The 15,484-nt window shown below is 45.2% G+C and overlaps 1 protein-coding gene across 3 annotated transcripts in view; it reads left to right on the top strand.

Moving 5' to 3' along the window:
* Window positions 1-13,064, top strand: part of LOC147634676 (histone-lysine N-methyltransferase SUVR4-like) — a 34,541-nt gene extending 21,477 nt beyond the window's left edge. For all 3 annotated transcript variants that reach the window (XM_086803813.1, XM_086803815.1, XM_086803814.1), the window contains 3 exons: window positions 12,347-12,413; window positions 12,526-12,576; window positions 12,681-13,064. In XM_086803813.1, coding sequence (XP_086659939.1) covers window positions 12,347-12,413; window positions 12,526-12,576; window positions 12,681-12,779 — 217 coding nt within the window. In that variant the 3' untranslated portion in view covers window positions 12,780-13,064. The remainder of the gene's footprint in view (window positions 1-12,346; window positions 12,414-12,525; window positions 12,577-12,680) is intronic.
* Window positions 13,065-15,484: the final 2,420 nt, after the last annotated feature.

The following is a 15,484-nucleotide window of genomic DNA, read 5'->3' on the forward strand; positions in this document are numbered from 1 at the left end:
AGTCCATCGCGCCAGGAACGCCCGGGAAGAGCGGAGGGCAATGGGGCTCCGAGCCAGCACTATCTGAGCTGCCTGTGGGGACTCGAAATCCACCTGATAGTAGCCACGTCCCAAAAAATCCACGCTGACGATCTTGGCGGGCACGCCGACAAGGCTGCCTTGCAGAAGGTCGCGAAGCTCTCTCCGCATCGGACGGCTACCCACTATCTTGCAGACCAAGGAGGAGGCCTCAAGAGCGGAAACTGTGGAAACAAACAACTGAAGATCTTCAGCTGTGAACTCCAGACGGAGACCGGAATCGGCAGGGTTAGTCGGAGCGGCTTCCATGGAGTCCTCCAGAGGGAAAAAGCCAGAAACCGGGGTCACCAACGGGAGGGACACAGCCCTGCGAGGAAAAAAGAGAAGCGGAGGGCTACAGGATAGCGGGGGCGGGGCGCGGGGGGGGGGGGGGGGGGAGCTGAGGCGGGGAGGAGTTAACGGTGGGCGGAGGGGCGGGACGGAAGGGAGGAGAAAGAGGGCGGAGGGGGGAGAGGTGGCGGGGGAGAGAAGAGAGGGGGAGGCGAAGGATGTTAGAGAGGCGGAGGAAAAAAAAAGGAATGGGGAAGGAAGTAAACGGCGGGGGGAGAGGCGGGGAATGCAGCGAGGAGGGAGGCGAAGGAAGAGAAGGCGGGGGGGGAAGAAAGCGGAGAAGAGGAGGGAGGCGGGGGAGTGGAGGCGGGGGGGTGAAGGCGGGGGAGAAACGCGAGGCAGAAAGCGGTGGGGAGGTGGCGTAGAGGGGCGCGATGAAGAAGGCGGGGGAGAGGGCGGAGGAGACCGCGGAGGGCTGGCGGGGGGGGGGAAGTGAGGCGCGATGGCGAGAAGCAGCGGGGGGGGGGGAGAGCGGAGCTCGCAGGCGAGTCAAATCAGTTTCTTCGAGGTGTCTATATTTTAGTTTATACACCCATTTAGTACCCGAAGATGAATATTTTTATGATGAAGAGGAAGAGCAAGAGGCCTCTCTTGAGAGAAATGAATCTGAGGATATTCTTGCAGGAGAACAGGCTACAGATGATGCACAATATGAGGATAACACAGCCAGAAGATATGCCTAGTAAAGAGGAAGATGATGCTTAGTTTAAAAATCGTTTGGCAGGTGTAATGGATGTGTTTATGCAGCTCACTCAAAGTGAGAAGTTTGCTGAATTTATGAGATCCCGTTCTGAGCCTGAAAAGAAGAAGAAAGTGCGTTCTAAAATCCACCTCAGGGCAATAGTGGTGCCTTCCCACAGGATCCATCTTTTGGACAGTTTCCGAACATGCAACATACTTTTGGTGCCAACTCACAGAGTTCCTTTTTCGGACAGCCATCTATTCCACAGCAGTCTATGCATCCAGGCTATTTTGGTGGTGGCTCTGTGTTCCAATCCATGACTGGGGGTTATCCTCAAGGAGGCATGGGTATTCCAGGGAATTTTGGAGCTAGTTTTCAGCCTGGTATGCAAGGGAATATGTATGGTGGTATGCAGTCCGGAATGCAAGGAAACATGTTTGTGGGCATGCAGCCTGGAATACAAGGAAACATGTATGGGGGCATGCAGCCCGGTATGCATAGTGGTATGTTTGGAAACATGGCTGGAATGTATGGAATGCCAGGTATGGGAACTGGCAATATTGACCCTATGATGGGCATGAATGCCGGGGGTAGCAATCTTGTGAAGCCACTTCCTTACGATAATCTAACGCCTATGGGTAAGGCGAAGGATTATAAGGAAGGGGGAGCTGCTGTGAAATTTGACACGTTCAGTGGGACCAAAGATAAGTTAAAGGCACTTACCTTTTTACAGCAGTTTGATGCTGCTTTTTTTGGTGGTAATTACACGGAAGCCTCTAAGGTGAGAAAAGCTGCGACTTTTCTCAAGGGCAATGCATTGCAGTAGTGGTCCACTCTTCTTTTACAGGGCATAGCACCATCTACTTGGGTACAGTTTAAGCAGGTGTTCTCTTTCGTATGGCTCACATCTACTTTTGAGGTGGATCTAATGACAGCATGGCACAAGTTGGATGCATCAAAATGTGAAAATCTTGAGGATTATAATAAGAAGTTTTGGAAAGCTTTACTTCCAGTTACTTCCTATCGTGCAGTGCCTTTGTCTAAGCAAGTGGAGAAGTATTGTTGTGGGCTGCCCAAGGAAGTGCGTGACTATTGCATAAAACTCCAGTAACAAATATGTCACAGATGATAGAGAATGCTATGACAGCAAATGCGTTACTCACTGGGGTCTCATCTGGATTTAAAGGAAGTAAAAGCTCAAGCAAGAGATCTGAAAAGTTAGGGCTCGCTTTGCGTGATGCAAAAGGGTCTACAGAGAAGCGGTATAAGAAGTTACCAATGCCCAAGAGAACTCCTGAGGAGAGACGGGCTTTGATGGATGCTCGGAAATGTTTTTACTGTACAGAAGAGGGACATATGTCTTTTAATTGTCCCAAGCGTAAGTCCCAAAAGGACTCTCACACTAAAGGGGAGCCCAAGTCTAAGAAACAAAAATCTTCTGCAGAGTTGGTTCCTGATCTTGTTGGGGAATAGCCAGGTGGTGAAGAGTCTGAGTTGTGCAAGGCATGGGGCAAAGTGAGATCAAAATGCCTTGATTTTCTTTGACACAGGTGCTAGAGCCAACTTTATTTCACCGGATTTGGCTGGCCGATTGGGGATTCGTGCAAAGGAGATGGGGCCTTTGTATGAGGCTAATATGGCTTGTCCTGGGTATGCAGAACCCGTTACTCCTATTATTGGGAAGCTCAGGCTTCATGTGCAGGGTTATGTGGACAGTGAGGAGTTTTTCATCATGCCACTTGATGGATGTGATGTTTTGTTGGGTATGCCATGGTGCCATAGAGTACATGCGGTGGTGGATACATACAATAGGAAGATTACTTTGACTCATAGAGGGAAAGAACATATTTTGGATGTAAAGCTAAAAGAGGAATCTGTTCCTACTGTATCAGCTTCGGCAATTTCATCAGTAATGAAAAAGCATCTTTCCGCGTACTTGATTTTTGTAAAGGATGCAAAAGATGATGAGTCTAAATCTAATTTGTCTATATTAGAAAAAGACAGGACTGATTTCTTACGTGAGTTCCACAATTGTTTTTCCGAGTCATTGCCAGGAGAACTTCCTCCGGAAAGGCCTGAAGATCATGCTATTGATCTAATTCCGGGTAGTACTCCACCAAATAGACCGCCGTACCGTGTTAGTACATCCCAACAAGAAGAAATTATAAGTCAGGTACAGGAGTTGTTGAATAAAGGGTTGATTCAGCCTAGCTCATCACCCTTTTGCTCACCTGTGCTCTTAGTGCAATAGAAAGATGGTTCATGGCGCATGTGTATAGATTACAGGGCGCTGAACAAGAATACCATCAAGAATCGATTTCCTATTCCAAGGATCGATGACATATTGGACCGCTTACAGGGCTCCACAGTCTTTAGTCAGATAGACTTGAAAAGCGGGTATCATCAGATACGTATTAGACCCGAGAATGTGCATAAGACAGCATTTCGAACCACTTTTGGGTTATATGAGTTCTTGGTTATGCCCTTTGGTTTGACAAATGCGCCTGCCACATTTAACAGGATGATGGACAGGATTTTCCGGCCTCAGAGAGCGTTTGTGGGCACATTCTTTGATGATATGATTGTGCATTCACACACTGAGAAGGAGCATAGGAAGCATTTGGCCATTGTGTTTGAAGAACTCCGGAAGCATAGGCTGGTCATTAATGGCAAGAAGAGTGAGTTCTTCTTGGAAGAGATACACTTCTTGGGGCATATTGTGTCTAAGCATGGAGTCCGTATGGATCCTTCGAAAGTGGAAGCAATTCTTAATTGGCCAGATTTGAGGACCGTGCATGATGTACGCAGCTTTTTGGGATTGTGTTCCTATTACAGGCGGTACATACGGTATTTTACTGAGATTGCTTCGCCCCTTCATGCCTTAACAAAGAAGGCAACTCCGTTTAGATGGGCTGATCAGGAAATTACAGCCTTTAAAAAGCTTAAAGAAAAGCTTACTTCGGATCCCGTATTGGTATTACCGGATCTCCAAAAGGCTTTTGTTGTCTAGTGTGATGCATGTGGAAACAGCATTGGGGCAGTTCTCATGCAGGAAGGACATGTGATAGCCTATGAGAGTCGAATATTGCAGAATGTCGAGAAGCTTTACAGGTTTATGAGAAAGAGATGTTGGCTGTAATTCATGTTCTTTCTACATGGAAACACTATTTGCTTGGGGCTGATTTCACTGTGCAGACAGATCATCAGACCTTGCGTTATTTCCTGAAACCGATCCCGTCAAGTGGGAAGACTCCGTTGGACACCCACACGCGTAATAGCACAACTTTAAAACCACAAATTTGAAATGGACAACTTAATACAACTTGAAATTGAAATGAAATGAAATGGAAAGATGGACACCAGCACTGGGGCCGGAACGGGCCGACCCCCCCTCAATATATGATATATTTATTGGGAGTATTTAACAAATACAATGCTCCATGGGTTCCAAGAACCAGATGATGTCCATGTACATATGAATACAGTACCAAACAAATACAATGCTCCATGGGTTCCAAGAACCAGATGATGTCCATGTACATATGAATACAGTACCAAACAAATAGGCTCGAAGTCGATGCTCGAAGTAGATGCTCGAAGCAGAACGACCACTAGCGTGGTCCAGTCTCTATGGTCCTGTGCTTTCACTGGACTCTGCGGAGAGCGCCTCACTGGTGTTCCGAGACCACGCACAAACAGGCGATCTCGTACTAATGCCTGCCTCTCCCGATCTCAGCACCTTTGGACCGAGGTTCTCCAATGGAGCTTGGACCCGGCATCGAACGGGTGTTGCGGTAAAAGCAGTTGAGACTTTCTTTTATTGGCCAACCTTGAGAAGAGATATTGATGCTTTTGTTAGGCAATGCATCGTATGTCAGAAGGTGAAGTTTGACCGTCAAAAGACACCAGGGTTACTTCAGCCTTTACCTATTTCAGATAGGCCATGGGAGAGCATTGCCATGGATTTTATATTTGATCTTCCACGTACACAAACGGGGAATGATGGCATTTGGACTATCATATGCAGGTTCAGTAAGCAGGCCCATTTCATTCCCGTGCGTAAGACGATCAAAGTTGATCATATGGTGAAGTCGTTCATGGCGAACATCTTCAAGTATCATGGTTTGCCTTCGTCTATCATTAGTGACCGTGATCCACGGATGATGAGTTTATTTTGGAGAGGGTTGTTTGACAACATGGGTACAACTCTCAAGTTTTCATCTTCGTTTCATCCACAAACAGATGGTCAATCGGAAGAGGCTAATTCTACAGTGTTAGATCTTCTTAAGTGTTATGTGTCAGAGCACAAGCAACAATGGGAAAAGTATCTTCCTTTGGTGGCGTTTGCTTATAACAACACCGTCCATACCTCGACGGGCAAGGCACCTTTCGAGATTGTGGAAGGAGGTAAGAAGGTACCACCCATTTTGCACACAAAGGATAAGATCTTTGAGGCTGATCAGTATGTGGAGAACATGGATGAAGCTTATCGGAGAGTTAAGTTGGCACTCCAGAAAACTCAGCAAAAGCAAAAGAAAGCAGCAGACCGTCACAGATGTGCATTAGAGTTTGCATTGGGTGATTGGGTTCTTTTGCGACTTGAAAAAGCTAGGCTCAAGAAGATGAAGGGTAAAGAGCGCTTATTCCCTAAGTTGAGCATGCGCTATTATGGACCTTTTCAGGTATTGGAAAAGATTGGTGAGGTGGCCTATCGCTTGAAGCTACCAGATCACTGGAGGATTCACAATGCATTTCATGTGAGTCTACTTAGACCTTTCCATGGGGATGTGCCTGAGGATGTATCAGATGAGGCTCAGCCGGAAGTTGAGGAACTTGATGAGGTTCTTATTCCAGAGCAGATACTGGCACATAAGGAAAGAAAGGTACGAGGTAAAGTTTCCCGTCGCTATCTTGTGAAGTTCAAGAACTATTCACCGATGAATGCGAAGTGGATGGAGGAAGGTGACTTAACAGATTTACCTCAGGTTTTGCAGCTTTATCTCGATGCCTTTGAGTTGGAGCCGACTCTTGCTACGGCTCATTCAGGTTCAGCAGAGCATGGGTCTGGAGTATTGCCTGATGCTCAAGAGGGGGGTAGCACCTCCACTCCTGATACAGACAGGCTCAGATGACATCTAGAGGTCGCTTGGTGCAGTTTTTGTCTCACCCGAAGGTACTGATGGCTGACAGTACATCTGTTTATGGGACTTCTATGATATATGTGTACTAGTCACATTGGATGTTGTCGTTGTGTATGGTTCACAGTGGTATACAACTTGGACTACTACTACACCATTGGTTTGCAGTGAATGTTGTTACATATGCATGGCTTAGAGAGATTGGGACGCTGATCTTGCCATATTGTACATTTCACTTTGGATATTTTGCTGTATCACCATATTGCAATCGAGGACGCTTGCCATTTTTCAAGAGGGGGGTATGTCATGACCCTATGAAAGTGGAACAGCATGAGTGTCAGGATGGTGGTTGGTGAGCAAGATAAATATTTAATGATTCATATTTGGGTGCCCGGACAAATAGTAATATGTGTGGACATCCCGAAGTGTGAAGGGGGACCAAGGGAGTTATTATTTATAATGTTTTAACCTTGGGTGGCCCCTAGGCATAAGTGGCCATTAGGAATTTTAATGAACTTTAGAAAGGGGCCACTAGGATATTTAGGGAAGGGGGCCACTCCACTTTTGGAGGTGCCACTCCACTTTTGGAGGTACACGCCTCTCTTTTCTCTCTCTCTTGCTTTTGGGGAGAGGTCGTGCAAATTGACTGCGTGGAAGGGAGGACATGCTGGTCGGTTGGCTGCGTGGAGGAGAGGACGTACAGGCTGCTGCACGTTATCTGGCGCAGGGCTGCTGTACGATAGCAGGTACAGGCTGTTGCATGTCTACTGGCGCAGGTGGCTGCAGGGTGACCAGGTACAGGCTGCTACTGTACAGGTGCTGCAGGCAGGTACTGTACGGACAGAACAATACAGTTACTGCAGAACATCTGACGCAGACTGGTACAGGCTGGTACGGTTGCTGCAGACTTTCTGACGCAGGCGGCTGCAGGTCCACTCACGCATACAAGTACAGGCGGAAACTGAACTGATAGTCCTATCCAGTAGATACAGGTGGAAACTGTACGGACAGTCCTGTCCAGCAGGTACAGGCGGGTACATCTGTCCATCTCTGCAGGCAGCGCATCAGTCAGGCGGTTGCAGGTACAGTTCTGTACTACAGACAGGTACAGGTGGGTACAGTCCAGTTCAGTCCAGCAGTTCAGGTGGTGCATCAGTCAGGTGACTGCAGGGAGGGAAAGTACACACAGGTACACACATGTGCTGCAAGTACAGACCCATACAGACAAGTGCACACGTGTGATGCAGAGTTGCTGATACAGGCGACTGCAAGTACAGACTGGTACAGTCAATCCCTCTGGTGCAGAACTGCGCATAAAAATTGGTAAGCTCTGAACATATCTTTCTTTCTTTCTTTCCACTGGCTTATGTCTGCTGCAGAGTTGTTTCATCAGGCCCTTTGTGAGAGGAAGGGTATAGCAGTTTGAAGGGTGGAAACAGAGACTGTACAGTGGACTGGTATTTAGGCTGAGTTTGAAGCCATGGTCATGGAACAGCCAGATGTATGCTCAAGGTTGCCCTGTTGAATTGTCTTGGTTGATCAGAGGAAAAACACATTGTGGGACACAGATCTGTATGTGAATCCTCTATGCTAAGAGGTCTTGAGGGCTGCCAGATTGGACATGCAGGTTTACTTTCTTTGACTGGCTTTGTTGTACTTAGTTATACATTCCATTGAATTTGAATAAAGAAATACCGAAAAGGGCGCCAAGCTTTGGGGCCAACAGGTGTCGATTTCCTTTTAGTTCAGGAGCATTCTAGCTCCTGCTAATTTGTTATTTGTTTGGACTACAATTGGAAGGGTGACTGCTAGTCTACCGCCCTTTGGTTTCTACCAGAGGCCGGTTTCACTCTCTCACAACTCTCTGCTCTCTACAATCCACACACACACACACAGGCAAAAAACCCTGGTTTTCAACCATGCAAAATCTCGACTCTCTTCACAGCTTCTCACCGCCATGCACTGTTCTCCTACCTCCTTCTGTACATGCAAGTACTCTCCCTTCAGTTTACTGGAGTCACAATGGCTAGTTTTCATTTTTTAGAAAATGACCATATAGCAGTCCCTAGCTTCTAAGGTTTCCAACTGTATTCTATGCTTTATTTCTCATTCCTGGGGTCTTGGGTTGGCATCTTCTTGGGGCATATTTCCGGAGCACAAAAAATCCTATCAATGGTGGGGACAAGCTCTAGCAAGGTGTCCCATCTGACGGCAAATGAAGCATTGTCTAAGGAGGCTAGAGTACTCAACTCTGCAAAATAGGAGCCCTATGGAGGCGCGGAAGCGATATCACTTGTGGAACTATCTCCGTATGTAGCAGGGCTGGTTGCCTGGTACACTATGTGGTGGCTCTCCTCTGGACAGTATGTCCGGAGTCCTCGATGCTCACGGCGCAACACAGAAGATGCTATGCAGCAGGACACAGCACAAGAAGTGACGGAAGAGACGAGATTGTGGAAAGCACGAAAACACATGCACAACTCAGAGAACATTGATACATGTCCTTCATTGTACCGTGCACACTCAACTGAGGTCACAGTGAAGAGGACGACACAGCACAAGCTGATGATAGAACAAGCGGTACAAAGTGAGGTGGTGTGAAGACTACAAGATGAGCATGTCCTCCAAGTGAGAGAAGGCTGCAGGATAAGGATGTCCTCTAAGGTGGGACGAGGGCCATATATGCCTAAGGTCAAGACGGTGGCATCTCCTATCCTTAGTGGATGCCTGTGGTGGGTGGCAGCGTAGCCTTTGGTGGAATCTCCTATCTCTGGAGATGCGGCGGAGTGTCAGTTGGTGCTGTTGGAGCCTTCAATGCACCTCCTTGTGTGGTGGTGCGTCTCCACTTGATGATCCATGCTTGGCGCCTCCGTTGACTCTCCAGTCACATTTTGCGGTGGACGGTCCAAGGTTTGTGGGCACCCTTGGTGGCTACACCATAGAGGCTATGCAAATGCGAAGGGAGGGAATCCCTACCGTCTGAGCTAGAACCGAGGCGGCAGGGGGGGGGGGGGATTCCATCACTCTCCCGATAACACCACCTATCACCAGGAGGAGTGAAAGATATTCCTTCCTAAGTCCAGGAAAGCAGACATTGACAAGAAAGCCTGAGACGCGAGCCAGCGGATCAGATGATGTCTCAGGTGCACGCTAGTGCCATGGGTAAACTCTAGTATGAACATCATTAATCCTTGATTAATCATCAGTTAGAGTCAGCATTTAGGCCATCTACAGAAGTAGCACCATCAGATCAGTAGCATTAGTAATAGTATCATTGGTATCCATAGCCTTTTGTGGTGCTGGTTGACAACGATTGTTCTTCCCTTTGGGTTTTTTTCTTGGTTCGGCTATCATGGTAGGGGCTTCTCTTGAGTAGCCGTATCCCAATTCACTTTCCCATTTTGTTTCAAAATTCAGATCTGTGTTTATCCTTTATAATACCCTTGGCTCCTTAAGAGTTCTTTTGGTACCCATTGTGGCACGCGGCCAACTCCATGCCCTCACTGACACTAGTGGCCAGGCCAAGCCGCACGGTCACTGCAAGCAGGCTTCAGCCTCCATCACGGGCCCCACCCTCTCCTCACCAACTGCCTGGTCTGCGCCTTATTCTTTGCTCTTTCTTGGGTCCGTGGCGGAGAAGTGGGCATGGAGGCCACTCTGTGCAAAGACGATGGCATAGTTTCTACCCGAGAAGGCGTAGCCAGAGGAGCAGCAGCAGGCACATGGCGACTCCCTTGGCTCATCTCACTCGCCCCCTTAACTCCACGGTGACCCAAAGTTGGTCAAGCCAATAGATAGCTGCACTGGAGAATGGATTAGCTGCATCTGATGCAGAGGGCAGCCAATGCTAATTGGCGGAGCTGGCTACTTTCTTGGCACATGGATGACATCACTGCTACTTCTATTTGGAGTCTAGACTTCATCGACAACCCTCTTTTGGACACGGGCATGTGCTTTCAGTCACAAATTGCATGCGGACATTCTTGTAAATTCTCATACTCATGTGTATATGGTTTTGATGGTTGTATGGCTGGATCTAATTCCATAGTCTACAAGCTTGTGCTTGAGAAGGTCGTAGGAGCCATTGAATGTGTGGTGCAGTAGGTTAGGAGCCAAGGGGGCGGAGGGTTAGACTCGCCCTTGGTGCAGTAAGGACAAGATGGCTTGGTAACCACAATTACTCAAGCATGACTCCACCTTCTCATATATTTGTGGTTGATAATGCTTATCTTTTGTATTGGATTTGTGGTAGTTTGGTGGTCATACACATGAATGGAAGCTTTGCACTTGTTTTTTATGCTTGTTCACTGGGACAGTGAACTCTTATCACCCGGGGCCCCTGTACAAAGGTGGGTTGCCCATGGTAGGCGCTCTTGAAGGCAATCAATATAATCCATTCGTTTGTTCATTTTCTCTGGTTTGGGGCATTCAAATCAGCTACACCAGCCTCTTGAAATGTTACCGTGGCAGGAGATTCTAGTTGAACACCAGCCCCTGCTGCAAGTATTTCTCTCTCGATGCCCATTACTTGAACTATGTCAGCTGAATTGGCATCCGTGTGTAATTCGGTTGGGAACCCAAGCATACCTCTCACTATTTCAAAGAAGTTGCCGGATTGAGTTGGAGATGAGATTCCCCTTTCTCCAAATGCCCCCTCATTGGCGGGGGGCCTCCATGGAATCCTCGCTACTTGATGTCTCAATTGAGTCCTGTCTCCTCAAATAGTACACACTCAAATGAGTGCTTGTGGATGATTGGATATAACCGAAACTGAACTGATGAGAGGATCCTTGGTAATTGGATACACTATCGTCTTGGGGAGATGTTGTCACCAACCACTTGCTGTGACCTCAAGTGCATGTAATTGTATAGCAGGCAAAAACTCACACTGCACACAGCTGGAGCTCTATGAAAGCTGTTGGTCCTCCACACCTTGAGATGTCTTGACTCACAGCAATCTAAAAGCAAATACCACCACAATTGAAGGCTTAAACTGTCCTTTCTGGCTCTCTGTAGCCAACATGATTATGTAGAGCAATAATCATGGCCGTGATTGTAGTAATCACGGTGGTAATTTTTATCTGATGATATTTTTGAGTACTCCAGAGTGATGATTCCAGCTATTCATCCTTGTTATTACCCTCTCAACTGATTTCTGACAAGCATGATTGGAAATCACGGCTGTGATCACAGAACAGGATCATGCTTCTAATCACGGAGCATGACTGACAATCACGGTTGTGATCACGTCTCCCGGTCATGGTGTCTTTTGAATAAGATAAGATAATGCTATCACCTGATTGGCTGTTTGTATCAGAAAATCCAAGCGAAGCGTAATCTTCGGATCAATTCTGACATTGTGATTTTTGGGAAAAATCCTGGACGTGATTACGGTGATTCTGCACGCAATAATCACTGGCGTGACTGAGCAGGCTTTGGTTTTCAGCTTGTGGTTTGGGGGTTCAAATTTGATTGTTTCTAGCTCAGATATTCCAGAATGGACCCTTGTACATTGAATGATGCAATGGAATCCAATGGCTCTTATTTTTTCTAATTTTTAATTTTTTGAGAAATGCCCTACATAGTCATGGCATGATTTCGCAGGTTAAGCAATGCAAAAATGGATGCAAATGATATTTTTGTGGTTTTCATTGTTGATTTAATGCCTACAAATCTAAAACATCAACCAAAGGCACAAAAAACATTGATTTCCCTTTCTTTTTCTCCTCTACACTCCAACCTCATCCAACTTCTTTACCACACACATTGCTTCATGTTTTGGGAAAGGAGCATGAGGGTGGACAGTGTGGACTTAAAAAGGAGTAGGAAAAGAACCGGTTGCTTCCCCAGCAACAAGCAACAGTGCCAAAAATGTTACGGCTTGCACAATCCTTTGATCATAGAAGGATCTCTTTCCTGGAGAAAAAAAAAGGGATAGACTACTCCTGCAGAGGCTGTCCTATCTGTATGGACCAACCTCATTCACACCCTTTGTGGCCAATGGGAAATAGATTCTTTAACAAACATTTTAAGTAAAGCGCCACCTTTCTTTTTCTACTAGCATAAATGAATTCTGTAAACAATTAAGTCAAGCGTTGCCTCAATGGTTTGTTGTCAGATGCTATGATGCCAATCTGGTGGATGTCCCTGTGGAGATCGAAAGCCCGGACCATCATTATCATCATGTATGAATCGAGTTGCTCATTATTAGCCTATTGTATGCAGTTATTTATTCTTTCCATGATAGGACATAAGTCCTTGGAAAAGCTAACATTCTTTGCATTGTCGATTCGTCAGGTTGCCTTCTTCACCACTCGGTTAGTGAAAGCGCTTGAGGAGCTGACATGGGTACATGCCTACTGAGGATTGATATGGTCTCCTTATGAAAGGTTAAGGGTCTAATGCTTTTAATAATTTCCTAACGGCCTGCACATGTCGATTGGTGTGCCCAGGACTATTGTATAGACTTTGAGGACTCGGCTCATCCCATCAAAGCGTTCCAGTGCCTTTGTGGAAGCCGATACTGCAGGGGCCGTCGCCAGAAAGCTTGAGAGGAGAATCCTAGGGTTTGAATCCTTTGTATATGCAGAATGTCATTATTACTGAAATGTACTCGAAGCATATTATAGCAGATAACTGAATTATTGAAATTTTTGCTTCACAGTCATGCTGTTATAATTTCTTTTACGGCATTCACAGGTCAATATGTTGTGTGTACTTTTTGGAGTTACCTTCCTGACTGAAGTGCTAAGCACTTCTTGGTTTAAAGCCTCTTCTGCTGCTGCCAGCAGACTATGTACACACGGAAATATAATGAAGTTATCTCAGCTTTTGTTTAAGGCTGGTACCAGACTTGGCTATGTGCACCAAGAAATGGTAAAATCATCTTGGCATTAGATGTGTAAGAGGCTCCTTTTCTCTAGCAAGTCTTTGGCATGTAAAATAAATTGTGAAGTGCGAGTGGGCTAGAGATAGATGTAATTTGTCATCAGGCTATAGCTCAAGTGGTGTGACTGGGCTTGCTGAAAAGTAGACCAGGTTCCAACAGTGGCAACCTTAGATCAGGAAAAACTTAAAAAAAAGGTTCTTGCATACATACATGCAGGCATTCCTGCATACATGTATGTTTATGCAAATATCACACACACTTCCATGCATGTATGCATATGATGTGTTAAGTCTTATGGAACAGTGATACACATATGCATACATACTTCCACATAAGTATGGTTTGCACATGCATACATACATACCCATAAGCATACATATATGCATTGCACATGCACTCAAGCGTGCCATATCACATGGACCATTGGTATCCATGCATACGGACGTGCACATAAGTATAGCTCACACATGCATACATACATGCACATAAGCATCTGTGTATGTATTACACATGCACTCAAGCATGCCATATCACATGGCCCAGTGATATACAGATGCATACATAAATGCACATGACTACACATGTTTGTACATGCTCACGCATGCCACTTCACATAGCTAGCAAAATAAAAATGTACAGAGCATGGGCATGTACATGATGCCAATACACTTCCATAGAAATCTCAGCTTATGACAAACTTCAAAGCAATAGTGGTGTGGCTATTTGTGAAGGTTTTGGGTTTTGAATCCAAAAGGCATCAATTGATATGTTTGGGATTACATACAAAGAGGACAACGTTAATGATAATTGTGAATCAGTTTCAAAGGTTCTTGAGCATAATATTGTGGGATGTCAATTCAAATAATCTTGCGTCTTCTACATGTTGAGGATATAGATATGTAGAGGAAATTCAAATATCGACATGAACAGTAAGTATAGAGACAATGGTTCCATTGTTAGTTTGATGGTTACATATATAGTTATGACCTCTATGGATTGGTTTGTGGTTAGGATATGAAAATGCGTGGCCAATTTGCGGACGTTGAGTTGTTGATGGAGGGATCGAGGTCAACAAAGCCTTTTGACTTTTTTTTTCTTTTTTTCAAATTTTGGCGACTAGAAAGTAGCAAAGTACTCCGTGAGGAACCCTCGTATCCTCTACAAGGCAAGGGCAAGGTAACTATCGGGTGTCCAGTCGAGGATCGAAACTGGTACCTCCAGGTTCAAGCCTTTTGACTTTTTGTCCATGAAGGAAGCTACATAAATTAATGCAAGGGGATATTTCATGATTCTACTTAATACTTCGTGGAAATCATGGTGGGAAAGGTTTGATGCTATAAGCAAGTGGTTATAAGCTTTAAAGTTGTCCCACGGTGGATTTCTAAAAAGTGCTGGAAGTGCAATCATATAAAATTCATCTCCAACTACCCAAAAGAGGGTCAGAGAGAAAGACAAAGATACCCATTGTTATTAAGCAAAGTGCCAAGTTAAGAATCTGAGAAAGTTGAGCAAAGCAATAATTTGCTAGAACTCAGCAAAGAAAGAATTTTAAAGGAAGCAAAAAAACCTAAGGAGAAGAAGAGTAGGAAAGGATCCTTGGATGAACCAACTCAAAGAATCTGAGTGAGTTAAGTAAAAATCAACAAAGAGATAATTTTGAAGGAAGAAAGGAGAAGAATAGGAAGAGAACGTTGGATGTTTTAGTTGGAACCTTCAATCAAGAACATGGGATACAATTTTTGGAAAAAAGAACTAGTGAAACAAATATAATTTGAATTTACTAAAACTCAACAAAGAGAGAATTTTGAATGAAGTAAAAGAATCTAAGGAGACGAGTAGGAAGGAGTAGGAAAATGATTTGTCTCAGTGGTGATAGTTGTGGCAATGATGATGAAAATGAGTTACCTTAGCATCATCGCAAAGTAGAGCATGCCATGGTCGTTACTAGCTACACTCCACATGGAGATAGATCCACTATCACTTCTCCACGTGGACCTAGATCCACCACCAACACTCCAAATTCACTTGCATTCCCACCACTCCTCTTAATCCACCAGTGCCAAGCATGCATATTGCACATGATGACTACTCTTCCAATTACACTTACAAGGGATTATTATCAAGGATGAATAAGAAAGGGTAGGTGTTTACCCAAATGCAACAACTTTTGCAAGTGGAGTTTGGAAGAGATGTACTCCATAATAGGTAAGTAGCTAAAGAAAAAGTAAATCGCATTATCAAGCTACATTTTTTAAGAATTCCGAATCCCTACTAAAAAGAGGAATTTAAACTAAAATGGATGACCAAAAGGATGGGAAAAGTAACAAGTCATATAAAGTCAAATTTGCAAGATGCCATAAAGGAGGG

The sequence above is a fragment of the Cibotium barometz genome, chromosome 10 (assembly GCF_041138505.1).
Source record: "Cibotium barometz isolate CiBa-2024 chromosome 10, ASM4113850v1, whole genome shotgun sequence".
Taxonomy (NCBI): domain Eukaryota; kingdom Viridiplantae; phylum Streptophyta; class Polypodiopsida; order Cyatheales; family Cibotiaceae; genus Cibotium; species Cibotium barometz.